General features: G+C 37.4%; 1 protein-coding gene across 5 annotated transcripts in view; it reads left to right on the top strand.

Annotated features, from left to right (window-relative positions):
* Window positions 1–17,473, top strand: part of Grik2 (glutamate ionotropic receptor kainate type subunit 2) — a 581,876-nt gene that overhangs the window by 529,256 nt on the left and 35,147 nt on the right. For all 5 annotated transcript variants that reach the window (XM_005070409.4, XM_040733252.1, XM_005070410.4 and 2 more), the window contains exon 15: window positions 16,834–17,059. In XM_005070409.4, the coding sequence (XP_005070466.1) occupies window positions 16,834–17,059 (226 nt within the window). The remainder of the gene's footprint in view (window positions 1–16,833; window positions 17,060–17,473) is intronic.

The raw sequence follows: 17,473 nt of genomic DNA, 5'->3' as shown, positions 1-17,473 counted from the left end.
GGATTGCCAACTTGTACAGCCACTTTGGAAATCAGTATGGAGATTCCTCAGAAAAATGGGAATAAGCCTACCACAAGACCCAGCAACTCCACTCTCAGGCATAATTCCAAAAGATTCACATTCATACAACAAGGACATCTGTTCCACTATGTTCATAGCAACATACTTTTTAATAGCCAGAACTTGAAAGCAACCTGGACGCTCCTCAACCGAAGAATAGATAGAGAAAAATGTGGCACATTTACACAAAGGAGTACTATTCAGCAGAAAAAAAAAAACAATGGAATCCTGAAATTTGCAGGCAAATGGATGGCACTAGAAGAAACCATCCTGAGTGAGGTCACCCAGTCACAAAAAGACAAACATGGCATGTACTCTCTCATATATGGATTTTAGACCTATACCTGGGGAGTGCCAGCCTACAATCCCATGGCCAGAGAGTCTGGATAACAGAAACTTCATTCAATGGCTGATTGAAACAGAGGCAGTCTCCTACAGCTAAACTCTGAGGTGAACTCAAGGAATCCAGTGACAGAGAGGGAGGACTGATGAGCAAAGAGGTTAAGACTGGGCTGGTTTAACCCCAGAAACTGCTGACCTGACAAGGGTTAGCTCTTGAATATCAGACTGATGGCTGGGATTCCACCATGACACTGACCAAGACCCCCTGAATGTGCATGCCAGTGAGGAGGCCTAGGAAATCTATTGGGCCTTGGGTAGTAGATCAGTATTTATCCCGGGTATACAAATAGACTTTGGGCGCCCATCCAACAATGAGAGATGCACTCTCACCCTGGACTCTCGGGGGACAGTCCAGGCCCTGCCCTGAATGAAATGACAGACTATGGACAACCCCATGGAGGGCCTCACTCTCCATGGGGAAATGAGGGGATATTGGAGGGCTTTGTGGGAGGGTGTGGGAGGAGGGGAGGGAAAAGGAGAGGGAACTGGAATTGATATGTGAAGCAACCTTGTTTCTAATTTAAATTTAAAAATAAAAATTAAAAAAGGGCAGTGGATCCTAAAAAAATAAAAGTTCTGTACTAGGTTGGTGTCCAAGTCCCACTACTGAAAGCCTTGTCTGGTACAGACTCAATATTCTAATTACTAGGAGTCTTCACTAAGGTCTCTCATAGATTTCAGGACATTTTCACTGCACTAGGTTTTCAAATCATCCCTAAAAGGCTTCCAATTCCAGTCACTTTTCCCACTTCTCTCTAATAGAATAAACTTTGTTATAAACTGGGAGAGGTTGCGGATAGGAACAGCAGAGACAAGGCACCACATTTTCCTTTTCCTTCATTCTGTTGAGCAGCATCTAGATTGTTCAAATTTCTGGTTATTATGAATAGAACAGCAATGAACATGATTGATCAAATGTCCTTCTGGTAGAAAGAAATATGCTTTGGAAATACAGAACCTTGAGATAAATCTATTCCCATCTTCCTGAGGAGCTACCACACAGATTTCTATATTGGCTGTACAATTTTCAGTCTGACCAACAATTTCTGAATGTTCCCCTTATTCCACATTGTTGACAGCATGCACTGTCCTTTTTTTTCTTTTGAAAAAAAAAGTCATCTTGGTCATTCATAGGGAGGTAAACATTCCCTTTATTTAATTTATTCATTCTTTTCAATTTTATTTTACATTCCAAACAGAGTTCTCCATCCCTCCTTCTGTCCACCACTGCCTCCCATCACAGCCCACCCCAAGTCCACTCCTCCTCAAGGGTAAAGGATACCATGAGGAGTCAACAAAGCCTGATACAATAGGTTGGGGCAGGACCAAGCCCTTATCCCATGCATTAAGTTTAAGCATGTCATCTCACCATTGGGAATGGGCTCCAACAAGGTAGCAAATGTTCCAGGTTTGTATAGTGGTCCTACTGCCAAAGGCCCCCATGATGGAACAAGGCTCACAGCTGTCTCTTATATAAGTTGGACCTATTTTGGTCTCTGAGATCTTCTACCCACTGTTGGTCTAGAGTTCATGAGTTTCCATGAACTTGGTTCAGCTATCTCTGTAGATTTCTCCTGTTGGGGGAAGTCCTGTGAATTTGTCAATAAAGTACTGTTGAGCCTATAGGGAACCAAGATAGGATGGACTAGGAGTCCAGGGGAACTCTGGGAAGGAGAAACACAGAGAGTTCGAGATGTAACGCCATGGGGTAGGATCCCGGAACTATTCTCCGGTAAGAGACATACGTAGATTAACAATTATGGGGTAATTACTTAAGTCAGAGCTAGCCAGTAAGAAACAAGCAAGGCCAACAGCTTCATAATTCATATAGCCTCCTGTGTGTTTATTTGGGACTGATGCGGCTCTAGAACCAGGCTGGCGGAAAGGCTCCTTCTCAAGGAAAAAGCTTCTCGTAACATTCTCCACCAGGATTTTGACCTGCTTTGCTCATATACCCCCCTCCCTCTCTTCAACTGTATTCTTGGAACTCAGTCTGGTTCTTGGCTGTGTACTTCTGTGTCTGATTCCACCAATTACTGTATTAAAACTCTATCATGATAGTTGGGGTATACACCAATCTGATAACAGGGGTAGGCCAGTTCAGAAACCCTCTCCATTGCTGTTAGGAGTCTAAGCTGGAGTCCTCCTTATCAATTATTGGGAATTATCTAGTACCAGGTTTCTCCTTAAACCCATAGTGACTCTCTATCAAGAAATCTCTTTAATTGTTGTTCCATTGCATCACCCTATCCATGACCCTTCTATTTTCTCAAGTTCTCATTCCCCCTACCCTCTTCCTTAAAACTCAATGTTCCTAGCTTACCCAGTAGATATCATGTCATTTCCCTTTCCAGAGTTATCCATGTATCCTTATTAGAGTCCTCCTTATTACCTAGCTTCTCTGAAACTGTGGATTGTACTCTGGTTATTTTTTGCTTTATATCTAATAACCATTTATGAGTGAATACATACTGTGCTTGTCTTTCTGACTCTGAGTTAGGAGGTCAACATTTCTAATATGTAACTGAAAAAAACATAAAATAGTTTTGGGTTCTTTCCCCCTTATTTCCACAATTTCAATGTGCATAGCATTGGAAACAAACTTTGTGTAACAGTATTTCAATTTATTTCATGCAGACAAGCTTTTATTCTATTGCATATCATAAAGCTAAATCTTAATTACTAAAATTGACATAGGCATTGTCATGTCATTTCTAACCAGTGTGATGGATTTGTAGGATTGGAACTGTGAGCAAAAGATGGTTTGTAACTTTTTTGTTGTTGCTGAGGAGATTTACATGCATTTATTTTCAATAGGATTTTTGGCATGTGACTTTTTTATTTCTTTTTTTTATTTTTTTATTTTTTTATATATTTTATATATTTTTTATTTAACTTTTTACTCATGTCATATTCAGTATCCTCCCCCTCCCCTCCACTCCCAACCCCAATCCTCCTAACCCATCACTCCCACTCCACTAGGCCTCTACTCCCCAGTGGGGGGCAAGGGCCTCCCTGAGGAATTTTCAGAGTCTGTCACATCATCCCGGGTAGGGCCCAGGTTCTTCCTCATGTGTCCTGGATGAGAGAGCATCCCTCCATGTGGTAAGAGTTTCCAGAGTCCTTCTGTATGCCAGGAATAAATACTGCTCCCATCTCCCAGGTCCCCCAGTTGGCCAAGGCCTCCTCTCTGTCACCCAGGTTCAGTGAGAGGTTGTTTGTAACTTTAATTTGTAAGTATTTGATAGTAAACAAGATAAATAACCAGACAATGTCAAATGTGTATTTAAAGCAAGGATATCTGTAAAGCCCAAAACATCAATTATAGGAAATATAAAATTATGGGACTGGAATTCAAGTGGTGCCTCACAGCATCTGAAAGCCCATTTTCAGGGTATTTCCAACACCCTTTTATGACTTCCATGGTCATTGCAAACATGTGCTAAACCTACATAAATATAAGCAAATAATAAATAAATAAATAAACTTAAAAATATTCACAACATACATTAAGTAAAATAAATAAAAATCAATCTTAACTAAAAGTTATTTTTAAATACACTGCTTCCAATATAACACAACAAATTTCTACTCAGTCACAAGAGTAATCCTTTCTCAATAACTTTACAGAGTATTATTGAAAAGATAGAAATAAATTTCAAAGCATTACCTTTATGTGAATATTTTATAAATTTTTATATTCTGTATAAAATATTTAAGAAAATTGGCCCATATCTGTTAGCTTTTTGAGATTTGAAAGGAACCAAATAGTTTTCATATAGCAAAAATATTTTACAGAAATTAGTATACCATTACATTGTAAATCACTGGCTATGTGTCTAAAATTTTTCAGTATTTATCCCGCATGTTTTATGTAAGCAAAATATATTTTGACCACTCAAGTTAATAAGTGATGCATTTCTTAGTCTTTCAATATATATTCTTGAAAATAATGTTTCTTTTCTGTTTTTCTTTTGTTTCATAATTCACAAAACTGTGATTGTAAGCAGACAGTGCCTTTTGAGCATTTTTGTTGGTTTGTGCTGTTCTTGCAAAAGTTGAATCAGCTTATATACCAAAGCATTTTTAAACAAACACTACTTAACATGATATCCCATACCATTTAAAGTGTTACAAAACTTCCATTAGTGTGCATATTTCTGAAAAAGGAATAGATAAATTTGTAATCTGTTCTAAAAACCATAGAGGGAGATATGGTCAGCAGGATGATAAAATAAGATTTTTTTTTTACTTCTGAAGCTTAAAATTATTCCCTACATTTTGAGAGGGGGCTCCCAAGTTAAAAGCCCTGGCTGCTCTTCTCTGGGACCCCATTTCTCTCCACCATCCACATGTTGGCTGTAACTACAGTTCCATGGATTCAGATCACCTCTTCTGATCTATAGGGGAACAAAAAAAAGCATATAGTACATTTTGATAATTAAAATATTGTCCCTGTATTGCTTTGTTTTGTGTGTATTTTTCAATATTTCTGAAATAGAATTTATCTTACATTCTGCTTTTTCCTAATGAATCATTCACTGTAAGAAGAATTCTTAGGAATATTTTCCATTTAGTTCAAAGAAGTTACCATCTACTTAGGCAATTAACATTCTTCTATAAAAATCACTCCATGGATTTCTATCTGTTTTCAGTGGTCACTGTTTCCTTATCCTGTAGCCTCGTTTCCTCATTCTTGAAGGAAAAAAAGGTGCAACACATCATGCCCTGTTTCTCCTTTACTAAATCAGTTTTTTACATGGCCACACTTGCCTTGCCTACGCAGTTTCTCTATGCAGTGTTTACTTTATGCTCAACTGTCTCATTACTAAAAAAAACTTAGCTTTCTCTTGCTCTCTCTCTCTCTCTCTCTCTCTCTCTCTCTCTCTCTCTCTCTCTCTCTCTCTCTCTCTCTTCTCTAACTACTGATGTTTCTCCATGTGTATTCATAGTTGTCCGTGAGTGTATGATGAATAACACACTGATGTGTCTCTGCTTCCAAGTGCTGGGATAAAAGGTGTGAGCCTTTGTGAGCACTTTAATCTTTCTCTTTAAATATCATAGTGTTATCAATGAACAGGCCAGTCTGAGACTTGACTATAAAATCTCTCTTGGCATGTTGTACTCCTCCTTGTCCTTCCACTTCACTGAAGCCAGAAGTGCTTTATAACAGTAAATCATTGGCTCAGCCACAAAGTCTATACTTCTCTTGCTTCCTGCTCCACTCTTCATCTTTCTCTCATATAGTTTAATCATGTGTCTGGGATATGATGCTCCATTGAGTTAACCTAACCACAGTCACAAGGAATTGATCAAACTTATCATATGTGGTTCTTTATGTATGCCTACACATTTCCACATAACTTCAAATCAATATTATTCAATAAGCTCTGAAACTGTATCATTTATTCTACCTTTCTTGAAGTATAACTGACAAAATTACATACATTTTTATAATTTGACATGATGGTTTCATATGTCTTTACATTAGAAATTATTACTATAATCAAGCTAACAAGAATATATTTCATTTTGCATTTTTCATTGCAAGAACATTTCAGACCTAATTAGAATGATTCAAATATGAAATATAACTAATTGTAGTTGCCATGCTGAGACACAAATGTCAGGAACAGAGGACAAGTGATCCAAGATCTCCTTTATATGTGTAATCAAAAGAGTAAACTCTCAAACACAAAAAGTCAGAAAATGATTTCCAGAGTAGTGGTGTGAAGAAAATGCAAAATTAAGTTGTGGCTCTGTTGTTATTGATTATTTTTCCATTGAATTATTAAACTTTTTCTTTTTTTTAAATCATCCATTGGCGTTTAAACATGCTCACATCTCTTCAGTCTTTGATAACCTTACTTAACTCGAGTTATTTTTCTCTCTACTGGCCTTGATCTCTTCTCTTCTTCACTACCTATTTTTCACTCATTTCCCCCAGTATACTCTTCCTAAATTCTTCCTAATCTGCTTCAAGGTAACTTCTAAGAGTTTCATTGTCTTCAGTTAATCAAGAAACCCCCGAGAGTCAATTCTAAGGAAGTTATTCAGTGTTTTAAGTTTCTAGTGAAATCAGCACAGACATCCACTCCCTCACATAATATGCCCTTGCTTCAAACTCTGAAACATGGATGTTCTGAAATATTCTTACTCATTTTTGTTCATTATTCATGTGTAATTGAAAAACTTTACTCTGTGTTCAAGCCACTGAAATTAAAAACACTAGTACTCTCAAACATATGTTTTTTTTATCCTAAAAAAATCTCTCATGTTTCTACTATTTTGCCATCTTTATCAGAGATAACTAAAATAACATACTCTTGCACTGATATTCAGATTCATATATCCAAATTGATACCACAAATCCTGTGTATGCCAAAAGGCATTTCCAATTTTCCACTTCTGAAATTTTGTTCCCAAAATTTAGTAGCTTCCCTTTTAGTAAGGTTCATGTTTAAATCACAAAACATTCTTTTTTTTCTTTTATCATGTTTTATTTTAATTTTAAATAGCTTGTTTTACATATCAATCCCAGTTCCCTCTCCCTCCCCTCCTCCCGCACTCCCCTACCCCCCCAGCCTCCCACCCTATTGCCAATTCCTTCCAAATAGGGGATATCTAGAGTCTGTTATTTCACTCTGGGTAGGGTCCAGGCACTCCCCTAAGAGTCAAGGCTGAGAGAGCATCCCTCTTTGTGGTATGGGCACACGATGACTGTTTGTATTCCAGGGATAGACACTGATCCACAGCTCAGGGCCCCATAGGTTACCCAGGCCTTCTTGCTGACACTCACATTTGGGGGGGTCCAGATCAGTCCCATGCTGGCCTCCCTGCTGTCGGTCTGGGGTCCAAAAGCTCTCCCCTGTTCAGACCAGGTGTCTCTGTTGGTTTTGCCAGCACATTCTTTGCCAATTTGCTCATCACTCCTCTCTCTGTCACTGGGTTCCTTGGGTTCAGTTCAGTGCTTAATTGTGTGTTTGCCTCTGCTTCCATTAATCACTGGATGAAGGCTGCCGCATGGTTATAGATATCAAGTTCATTATCGGGAATGGGCATTCGAGGTGGTCTCTCCACTATTGCTTAGCTTGCCAATTGGTGTTATCCCTTTAGATCACTAGAGGTCACTCTGATGCCTGATGTGTCTTCTAACCTAGGATTCCCTCTTCCCCCTATTCTACCCCCACCCATTCAACTTCCTGTTCCCCCATGACATACTCTGTAGCAAAGCAAATCTCAACATATACAAAAGAATTGTAATAAACCTCTTTACCCTAGCTCACCACAACTTAAAGATAGAATTCCACAGTAATGTTGATTTCAGAAAACCCACAAACACATGGAAATTGAACAATGACCAACTAAGCCACCACTGGGTCAAGGAATAAAGAAAGAAGTAAAAGACTTCCTAAAATTTAATGAAAATGGCCTCACACCATACACAAACTTATGGACCAGGATGAAAATAGGGCTGAGTAGAAAGTTAATAGGACTAAATGGCTATATAAAGAAGCTGAAAAATCACACGCTAGTGAATTAACAGAATAACTGAAAGTGCTATAACAAAAGAAGCAAACTCACCCAGAAGTAGTAAATACCAAGAAGGAGTCAAATAGGCCGCTGAAGTCAATAAAATAGAAACAAAGAAAACAATTCAAAAAATCAATGAGACAAAGAGTTGGCTCTTTGATAAATTCAGTAAAATAAACAAAGTTGTATACAAACTAACAAAATGGCAGAGAGAGAGAATATCCAAATTAACAAAATCAGAAATGAAAAGGGGAACATAACAACAGACATTGAGGAATCCAGAGAATCATCAGGTCATATTTCAAAAACCTGTACACCAAAAAACTGGAAAACATTAAGGAGATGGACAACTTACTAGATAAGTACCACATATCAAAACTAAATCAAGAACAGATAAACAACTTAACTACACTTTCAAATCCTAAGGAAATACAGTTATCAATAGTCTCCCAACCAAAAACAAAAGCCCGGGCCCAGAAGGATTCAGTGCAGAATTATACCAGAAATGCAAAGAAGAGCTAATACCAATACTTCTCAATTTTTTTACACAATAGAAACAGAAGGAATATTGCCAAATTCTTTTTACAAGGGTAAAATTATACTCATTCCCAAGACACGCAAAGACACAACAAAGAAACAGAATTACAGACCAAGTTACCTCTTGAACATAGATGTAAAAATACTGAATAACATGCTGGCAAGGTGAATTCAAGAACACGCCCGAAAAATAATCCACCATGATCAAGTAGGTTTTATCCAAGCAATGCAGGGATGGTTTAATATATGAAAGTCTGTCAATGTAATTTACCATATAAACAAACTGAAAGAAAAATTCACATGATAATCTCATTAGATGCTGAAAAAGCCTTTGACAAAATTCAATACCTGATCATGATAAAGGTATTGTAGAAAATAGGGACACAGGGAACTCACCTAAACATAATAAAGGCAATATATGGTAACCTAACCCCCAACAACAAACTAAATGGAGAGAAACTCAAAGGAATCCCACTGAAATTAGGAACAAGACAAAGATGTCCACTGTCTCCATATCTTTTCAACATAGTACTTTAATTTCTAGCTATAGCAATATGATAGCAAATTAGACCAAACAGATACTAATGGAAAAAGAAGAATACAAACTGTCACTATTTGGAGATGATATGATATTAAATATAAATGACTTAAAAATTCTACCAGAGAACTTATAAAATGATGAACACCTTCAGTAATGTAGCAGGAAACAAGATTAACAAAAAAATTCTGTAGCCCTCCTATATACAGATGACAAATTGGCATCAGAGAAATCAGGAAATCAGAGAAACATCACCCTTCACAATAGCCACAAATAATACAAAATATCTTGGAGTAATTGCAGCCAAACAAGCAAAACACCTGTATGACAAGAACATCAAGTCTTTAAAGAAAGAAATTAAAGAAGATACCAGAAAATGGAAAATTCTCCCATGCTCTTGGATACGTAGGATCAACATAGAAAAGTACCAAAAGTAATCTGTAGATTCACTGCAGTTCTCAGCAAAATACCAGCACAATTCGTCACAGAACTTGAAAGAGCAAAACTTAAATTCATATGGAAAAACAAAAAACTCAGGATAACCATAACTATCCTGTAAAATATAGGATCATATGGGGAGGCATCACCATTCCAGACTTCAAGCACTATTATAGATCTATAGTAATGAAAACAGATTGGTATTGACAAAACTGTTAGACCAATGGAATCAAACCAAAGACCCTGATATCAACCCACACACTTATGATCACCTAATATTTTACAAAGAAGCTAAAAATATACAATGGAAAAAAGGAAAATATATTCAACAAATGGTGCTGGTATAAAACATTCTAAGTGAGGTAATCCAAAATCAGAAAGACAAATATAGTATTTACACATAAGTAGATACCTGACACAAAGCAAAAGATACCCACCCTACATGCCACAACCCCAGGGAAGCTAGAACCCTTTTCCAGAAACAGATGGATGCAGATACAGAAATCCACAACTAACCAATGGACCAAGTTCATGGAGTACAATTGAAGTGAGAGAGGAGTGACAATATGAACAAAGAAGTCAAGACCATGATGGGGAAACCCACAGAAACAGCTGATTTGAGCTAGTGAGAGATCACTGACTCAGATCTGCCAAATGGGAAGCTTGCATGAGACCCAACTAGACTCCCGTAATTTGTGTGACTGGGACAATATGTGAGGACACTGGCAGTAGGTCCAAGATCTAACACTAATGCACAAACTGACTTAGTGGAAGCTATTCTATATGGAGAAATACCTTGCTTAACTTAGACACGGGGCTGTGGGGAATGGAGAGGTACCTTGTTCCTGCCTGAATAATCTGATGGGGAAGACTTAGTAGACTTCCTAGGGAAGGCCTTACTCTCTCATAGGAGCAATTGAGAGACTGGGAGGAATGGGGGGAGCAGAAAGAAAGGAAGCAGGGGTAACTGGGATTGGAATGTAAAAAGTAAATTAATAAATATTTTAAAGATGAAATGAAATGGAGGAATAGTAACAGTATGCTATTAGATATTGCTCTTATTGAAAAGGAATAGACATTCTTCTATCTTCTGGATTGAGGGAGATCAACAGCTAAAAGAAGTCTCTTTCCAAACCACAGAGAATGGAAGATAGTGGAGCGACACTTTCTTCCTGGTGATTTACACTACAGTGAGATTACATGCCTTTGCTCTGGAAAGGCACTCCTTGTTTTTAAAACTACCTAGAAACTTTGGAGATTTGCATTTCAAAGAGACAAAGGGCTATTGTTACATATCTCATATATTCGTATTTGTACATATTCTAAAATAAATAATCTAAGAAAAGGAAAGGGTGCACCATGTTGAACACCCTTTCAATTGTGTATTAGCTAGGATAAGGTTGGAATTTGGGACCTGTAGAAGAAAAGAGTAGTGAAAAATTTGAAAACTATGGTCTTTGAGCACCTTATCCATTTTACCATCATTCTATAGCGCCATGTTTGACTTTTGGTGCTCTTCCATGAGCTGACAACTTAATTCATTCCAGCACCATGACTACATTTGGTTCTAAGTGATAGCCCAACGTATTAATGAGTGCTAGAAGCATGCCTGACATGGGGTGTTCTTTGGTCACTACATACATCTATTTTAGGCCACAGGAGCACACTTTCTGAAAGTTACTCAATACAGAATGATCTTTTTCTCACTGTGTATTACAGAATCATCCTTTAGATGTTAATTAATTTATTTTGCTTCAGAACTGACTTTTCTTTTTATAAGCCTTTAATTTTAATATATTTAAAAGGCAAATTTCTTGCCTACCTTCAACATTTGACCCGAGACATTAAATTTGGAAAACTATTTTTAAACGTTTTTCTTAACGACTTTTTTGATATAGCCCCACCCTTCCTTAGAAAGTTTATGGCATTTCTTTGGCCTTCAGCTTTATGCATAAATCTGTCCTCAAATATTTACTCATTCATGACTAATAATATTTAATAGTACTCAATAGAATTTAGAAAACATTATTTCTAGTTGTGGGAACCATCTCATTGTCACTATGCTGCAAGTTGCACTGTAATGTATATAATGGATGTACCTAGAAAATACATTATACATGGAATTAGTATAGTATAATGATTGAAAACATAAATCTGGAGATAAAACAAGCTCAAGTTTTTTTCTGTCTTTGTAAATGATCAGTCATATGAATTTAAAAAATTATTACCATCCATGTGCTCTTTATTATTTTTTCATTTTAAAACTGGGGATTCAAACACCTATCTACTACAATTCTTATAAAAATGAATTAGCAGTTATATATTAAATTAGCTGACCTGAACTTGTGTGAGCTCACAGATTCTTGATGGACAACTAAGGAGCAGGCATCGGACTGACCTGAGCCCTCTGTATCTGGGTGACAGTTGGGTAGCTTGGTTTTTTGTGGGGCCTCTAGCAGTGTTATGTTCAGAAAGTGGTCTCCTGTACCAACTCGTTGAAGAGTATCTCCCACTTTCTCTTCTAAGGGTTTCAGTGTGGTTGGATTTATGTTGAGATCTTTGATCCATTCAGACTTAGGTTTGGTACAAGGCAATAAACATGGATCTATCTGCAGTCTTCTGCATACCAATACCCAGTTATGCCAGCACCATTTGTTGAAGATGCTTTCTTTTTTCCATTGTACAGTTTTAGCTTCTTTGTCAAAAATCAAGTGTTCATAAGTGTGTGGTTAAAATCAGGGTTTTCAAATCGGTTCCATTGGTCTACCTGTCTATTTTTGTGCCAATACCATGCTGTTTTCAGGACTATATTTCTATAATAGAGCTGAAGTCAGGTATGGTGATGCCTCCTGAAGTTCCTTTATTGTATAGGATTGTTTTGGCTATCCTGGGCCTTTGTTTTTCCATATAAAGTTGACTATTGTTCTTTCAAGGTCTGTGAAGAATTGTGCCAGAATTTTGATTGGGATTGCATTGACTCAGTAGACTGCTTTTGGCAAGATTGCCATTTTTATTTTGTTGATCCTACCAATCCAAGAGCATGGGAGATCTTTCCATTTTCTGGTATCCTCTTTGGTTTCTTTCTTTGAAGACTCAAACTTCTTGATATACTGGTTTTTCACTTTCTTGGTTAACATAATCACCAGATATTTGAAGCTGTTTATAGCTATTGTAAAGGGTGATGTTTCTCTGATGTCTTTCTCAGCCACTTCATCATCTGTATATAATAGGGACACTGATTTTTTTAGTTAACCTTGTATACTGCCACTTTGCTGAAGGTGTTTATCAGCTCTAGGAGTTCCCTTGTGGAGTTTTTCAGGTCACTTATGTAAACAATCATATCATCTGCAAATAGTGAAAACTTGACTTCTTCTTTTCCTATTTGTATCCCCTTGATCTCCTTTTGTTGTCTTACTGCTCTAGCTAGGACTTCAAGTACAATAATGAAGAGATATGGAGAGAGTAGACAGCCTTGTCTTCTTCCTGATTTTAGAGGAATTGCATTGAGTTTCTCTCCATTTAGTTTGATGTTAGCTGTTGGTTTACTGTATATTGCTTTTATTATGTTCAGGTATGTTCCTGTTATCCCTGATCTCTCTAGGACCTTTATCATGAAGTGGTGCTGGATATTGTCAAAGGCTTTTTCAGCATCTAGTGATATCATGTGGTTTTTCTCTTGCAGTTTATTTATATGGTGGATTACATTGATATATTTTCTAATGTTGAACCATCCCTGCAATCCTGGGGTGAAGCCTACTTGATCATAGTGGATGATTTTTCTGATGAGTTCTTGAATCCAGTTTGCTAGTATTTCATTGAGTATTTTTTATCGATGTTCATGAGGGAAATTGGTCTATACTACTCTTTGTTAGTTGTGTCTTTGTGTTGCTTGGGTTTGAAGATAATTGTAGCCTTGTAAAAAGAGTTTGGCAGTGAGCCTCCTACTGCTATTGTGTGGAATACTTTGAGGAGTATTGGAATTAGCTCTTCTTTGAATTTGACGCAGGAAAAACATCCACTTGCATAAAAGTAAATTAATTATTTGAAGTTATTTTTAAGGAATACTAAAAGTCTCCATTTTTATTTCACAGGAAGAGTAAGGACTATCTACACAAAAACTGTACATAGCAGATGGTAGAAATAGTAAATAATGGGAAATATTAGATGAGAATATGAAAGTATTACCTTTAATAGAAACTTTAGAAAGTTTTCAGATATTGGACAATCAGCATCATATATAATTCTAGTTTATATATTTTAAATGAGGAAGTACTTCATAAAGTAGTTGTTCCTCCAATTAAAGGTTAGAAACCTTCTGACAGAAGTCAGAAGATGGAGCTGAAGTCCTTGGAACATGAATTAAATGTGGTTAAGAACCACAAATTGTGTGCCAAACTCAGTCCTCTGAAATAACAAAACTTTCTAAATGAAGCCATCTCTCTATTTCCTCTTTGTTCTTTAAAGAAATTACTTAGTATGTTTACAGACACCAAAACTATACTTATTATAAAATGTCAGTACAGTACAATTACAGATTTTTTGTGTGTTTTCAATTGGAAAATTAAAGCAAATTTTATTTCTTTATGCAAAATTACTTCCATCTACAGATGGGCTCTAATTTTTATTTTGTTCAGGTTTTGGTGGCAAACAAAAGTATTAGAATCAAAAATTTTCAAGGTGGAAAAAAAAAGCTGTGTTCTATCTCTCCTCATTCTGATAGCTATTAGGGGAACAAATGTACATAGTCTCACTGTTGATTTCATGACTTCATATAAAATTTCAACATTATCTAAAATAAACTTTATTTCTTTTTTATCCCCAGAAATTTATAATTTTTCTTGAAAAGTGTAAAGTTTCTACTTTTTAAAAATTTTTTTATTTTTAAATTTAAATTTAAATTAGAAACAAGGTTGCTTCACATATCAATTCCAGGTTCCTCTCCCTTTCACTCCCCTCCTCCCATGCCCTCCCCCAAATCCCTCCAATATCTCCTCATTTCCCCATGGAGGGTGAGGCCCTCCATGAGGGGTGTCCATAGTCTGTCCTTTCATCCAGGACACGGCCTAGACCCTCCCCTGATAGTCCAGGGTGAGAGTGCAGCTCTCATTGTTGGATGGGCTCTCAAAGTTCATTTGTTTACCCTGGATAAATACTTATCTACTACCCAAGGCACATTAGATTACCTAGGACTCCTCACTGGCACCCACTTTCAGGGGTTCTTGATCAGTCCCATGCTGGAATCCTGGCCATCAGTCTGGGATTCAAGAGCTAACCCTTGTCAGGTCAACAGTTTCTGGGGGTTAAACCAGCTCAGCCTTAACCCCTTGCTCATCAGTCCTCCCTGTCTGTCACTGGATTCCTTGAGTTCAGCTCAGTGTTTAGCTGTGGGAGTCTGCCTCTGCTTCCATCAGCCAATTCTTCCATTTGTTGGTTTACTTTTTCTTCCATTTCTTGCATTTTTTGGTTTGTTTTTTCTTCCATTTCTTGCATTGTTTTTTTCTTCTATTTCTTTGAGGGATTTTACCATATCCTCTTTTAGGGGCTCTATCATTTTCATGAAGTTGTTTTTAAGGTCATCCTCTTTTGCTTCATTTGCATTGAAATGTTGGAGTTTTGCTGGTGTGGAGTCTCTAGAATCTGGCAGTGTCATATTTGTTTTTCTGTTGCTAAGTGTGTTTTTGTTTTGTCTCTTTCCTATCTCTTCTTCTAGTAGTGTAGAAAGAGCCCCTTACTGGTCTGGTGTTTAGGGGACCAGAGTTTTCTTTCAGTGAGTGCTAGTAATACAAATACTCTGGTAGTTCTTCTATTCCTCATCCTAATTCTGGTCCCATGGGTGGAGAAGAAGCCCAGGAATCTTGGGTTCCTAGTCTCCCACCTGGTCCTCTGTTCCTGTTGGTGGAGGGGAAGACCTGGGATCTGGGGTGCTTGTCTCTTACTGGGATGGGAGGCTCTGTGGCAATCAGTAGGCAGTCCCCATACACTGGAAGGCAGGTCTGGATGTGGTGCCTTGTTTACCTGGACCTGCTGGTCCCCTGGTCTTGTTGGTGGAAGAGAACACCTGGGATCTGGGGTGCCTGACTCCCGCCATGATATGAAGCACTGTGATAGTCCCCAGGCAATCCTCAGGCACTGGAGCTCAGGCCTGGATGCAAGGCCTGGCTTATGTGGTCCAGCTGGTCCTGCTGGTCCTGCTGGTCATGCTAGTTCCACTGATTCCCTGGACATGCTTTTCCCCTGGTGTCCTTGGTGGAAGAGAAGGCCTGGGATCTGGGGTGCTTGTCTCTTACTGGGATGGGAGGCTCTGTGGCATTCAGTAGGCAGTCTCCAGGCACTGGAAGGCAAGCCTGGATACAGGGCCTTGTTTACCTGGACCTGCTGCTCCCCAGGTCTCCTTGGTGGAAGAGAAGACCTATGATCTGAGGTGCTTGACTCCTACTGGAATGTGAGGCTCTGAGTTTCTACTTTTTATGTCCATGTGGTCATTGTTTTCTTTGCAGGCTTGTGTAGTTGCTACATAGATGTGGGTTGCAGGAGCATTGAGTAGCAGGTGAGGGGCATGGTAGTCTTTATGCTCTTCTAGGGCCTCTAAACAAAACTCATTTCTTTCCTTTAAAATGAAATTCTAGTAAAGCTCTAATGAGACTTTGTGGTTTCTCATAAATCTATTCAATTGAGTGATCCACAGGTTTCTAGTTAGTCAGAAATCTGGAATGACAGATTTCTATTCGCCTTTGTGTAGATTCAAGGGGGCATCTGTGGTGACTGTATCTTGTCTCAGAGGAGACACTGCTATTTTTATTTGTAATTTCCTTATCTACAATAAACTGTCTCTATCTCTTCTACTATAGATTTATATACTAAGGAGTTGATTTGATGTCTGTGATAGATTCATCAAATTGGTGAGATATAGCCAAGATTGTTCTTACCTGAGAGTGTCAATCCGTGTCCAATATCTTTCATTTCTTACTTTGATGTTAAGTAATATCAAAAGGAAATTATACCCACAGGAAAATTATGTATGCTGCCATCAGAAGAGTCTTAGTTAAGCTCATTTGTTTTTCTAATTTCTATTGTTTTCTGTAATTCACTAGGCTGAATTTTTAAACTTAGACACTTTCAATGTATTTGTTAAATTGAATTTTACCCAGAAATGTGAAGAATTACTAGAAACATGTTATATAATTCACAATTTTCTTGTACAAAAGACAACTATAGAATGTCATGAGAAAAACTGAGTATATTCTATTATGTCTAAATGTTATAAGATTGTGTAGAATTTCACACATTATTTTACTACACCTTAAACATATCTTACTTTCCTCCAGAAATCAAAAATCTCTACATATGATAAAATGTGGGCATTTATGAGCAGCAGGAGACAATCTGTCCTTGTCAAAAGCAATGAAGAAGGGATCCAGCGAGTCCTCACTTCAGATTATGCTTTCTTAATGGAGTCAACAACCATCGAATTTGTTACCCAACGGAACTGTAATCTCACACAGATTGGTGGCCTTATAGATTCCAAAGGTTATGGCGTTGGCACTCCCATGGGTAGGTTACCTGGTATTCACTCTATGATTACTCATTAATCTTAGTAGGTGTGAAAAGAGGGGAAAGCAATGTCTTTATATACTTTACAAAATATTCTTTACCCATTATATCATGATATTGATTTTTAATCTTTAAAAGACATAAGACAAGGAGCTTGGGAAGATAAAATCATATGATCAAAATATATTGTATGAATGTTTTAACAAATTGAACATATACTTCCAAAAATAACATGTCAAAAGAAAAGTTAACTTCTATCAGATATCTACCAGACATTTCTACTGTACGTAGTTTGAAAGGTCTACAACATGTTCATCTTAGAAATATTGAATTTTCCAAGTTAAAATACTTATAATGTTATTTTGTTTTCTAGAGAAATGAACCTAGGCTTAGCTTAAGATAACTGTAATATAA

This window comes from Mesocricetus auratus, unplaced genomic scaffold (genome assembly GCF_017639785.1).
Source record: "Mesocricetus auratus isolate SY011 unplaced genomic scaffold, BCM_Maur_2.0 Super-Scaffold_100029, whole genome shotgun sequence".
In the NCBI taxonomy this organism is placed as follows: domain Eukaryota; kingdom Metazoa; phylum Chordata; class Mammalia; order Rodentia; family Cricetidae; genus Mesocricetus; species Mesocricetus auratus.
The sequence above is the reverse complement of the archived record's forward strand: the minus strand, read 5'-3'. Positions and strand labels throughout refer to the sequence as shown.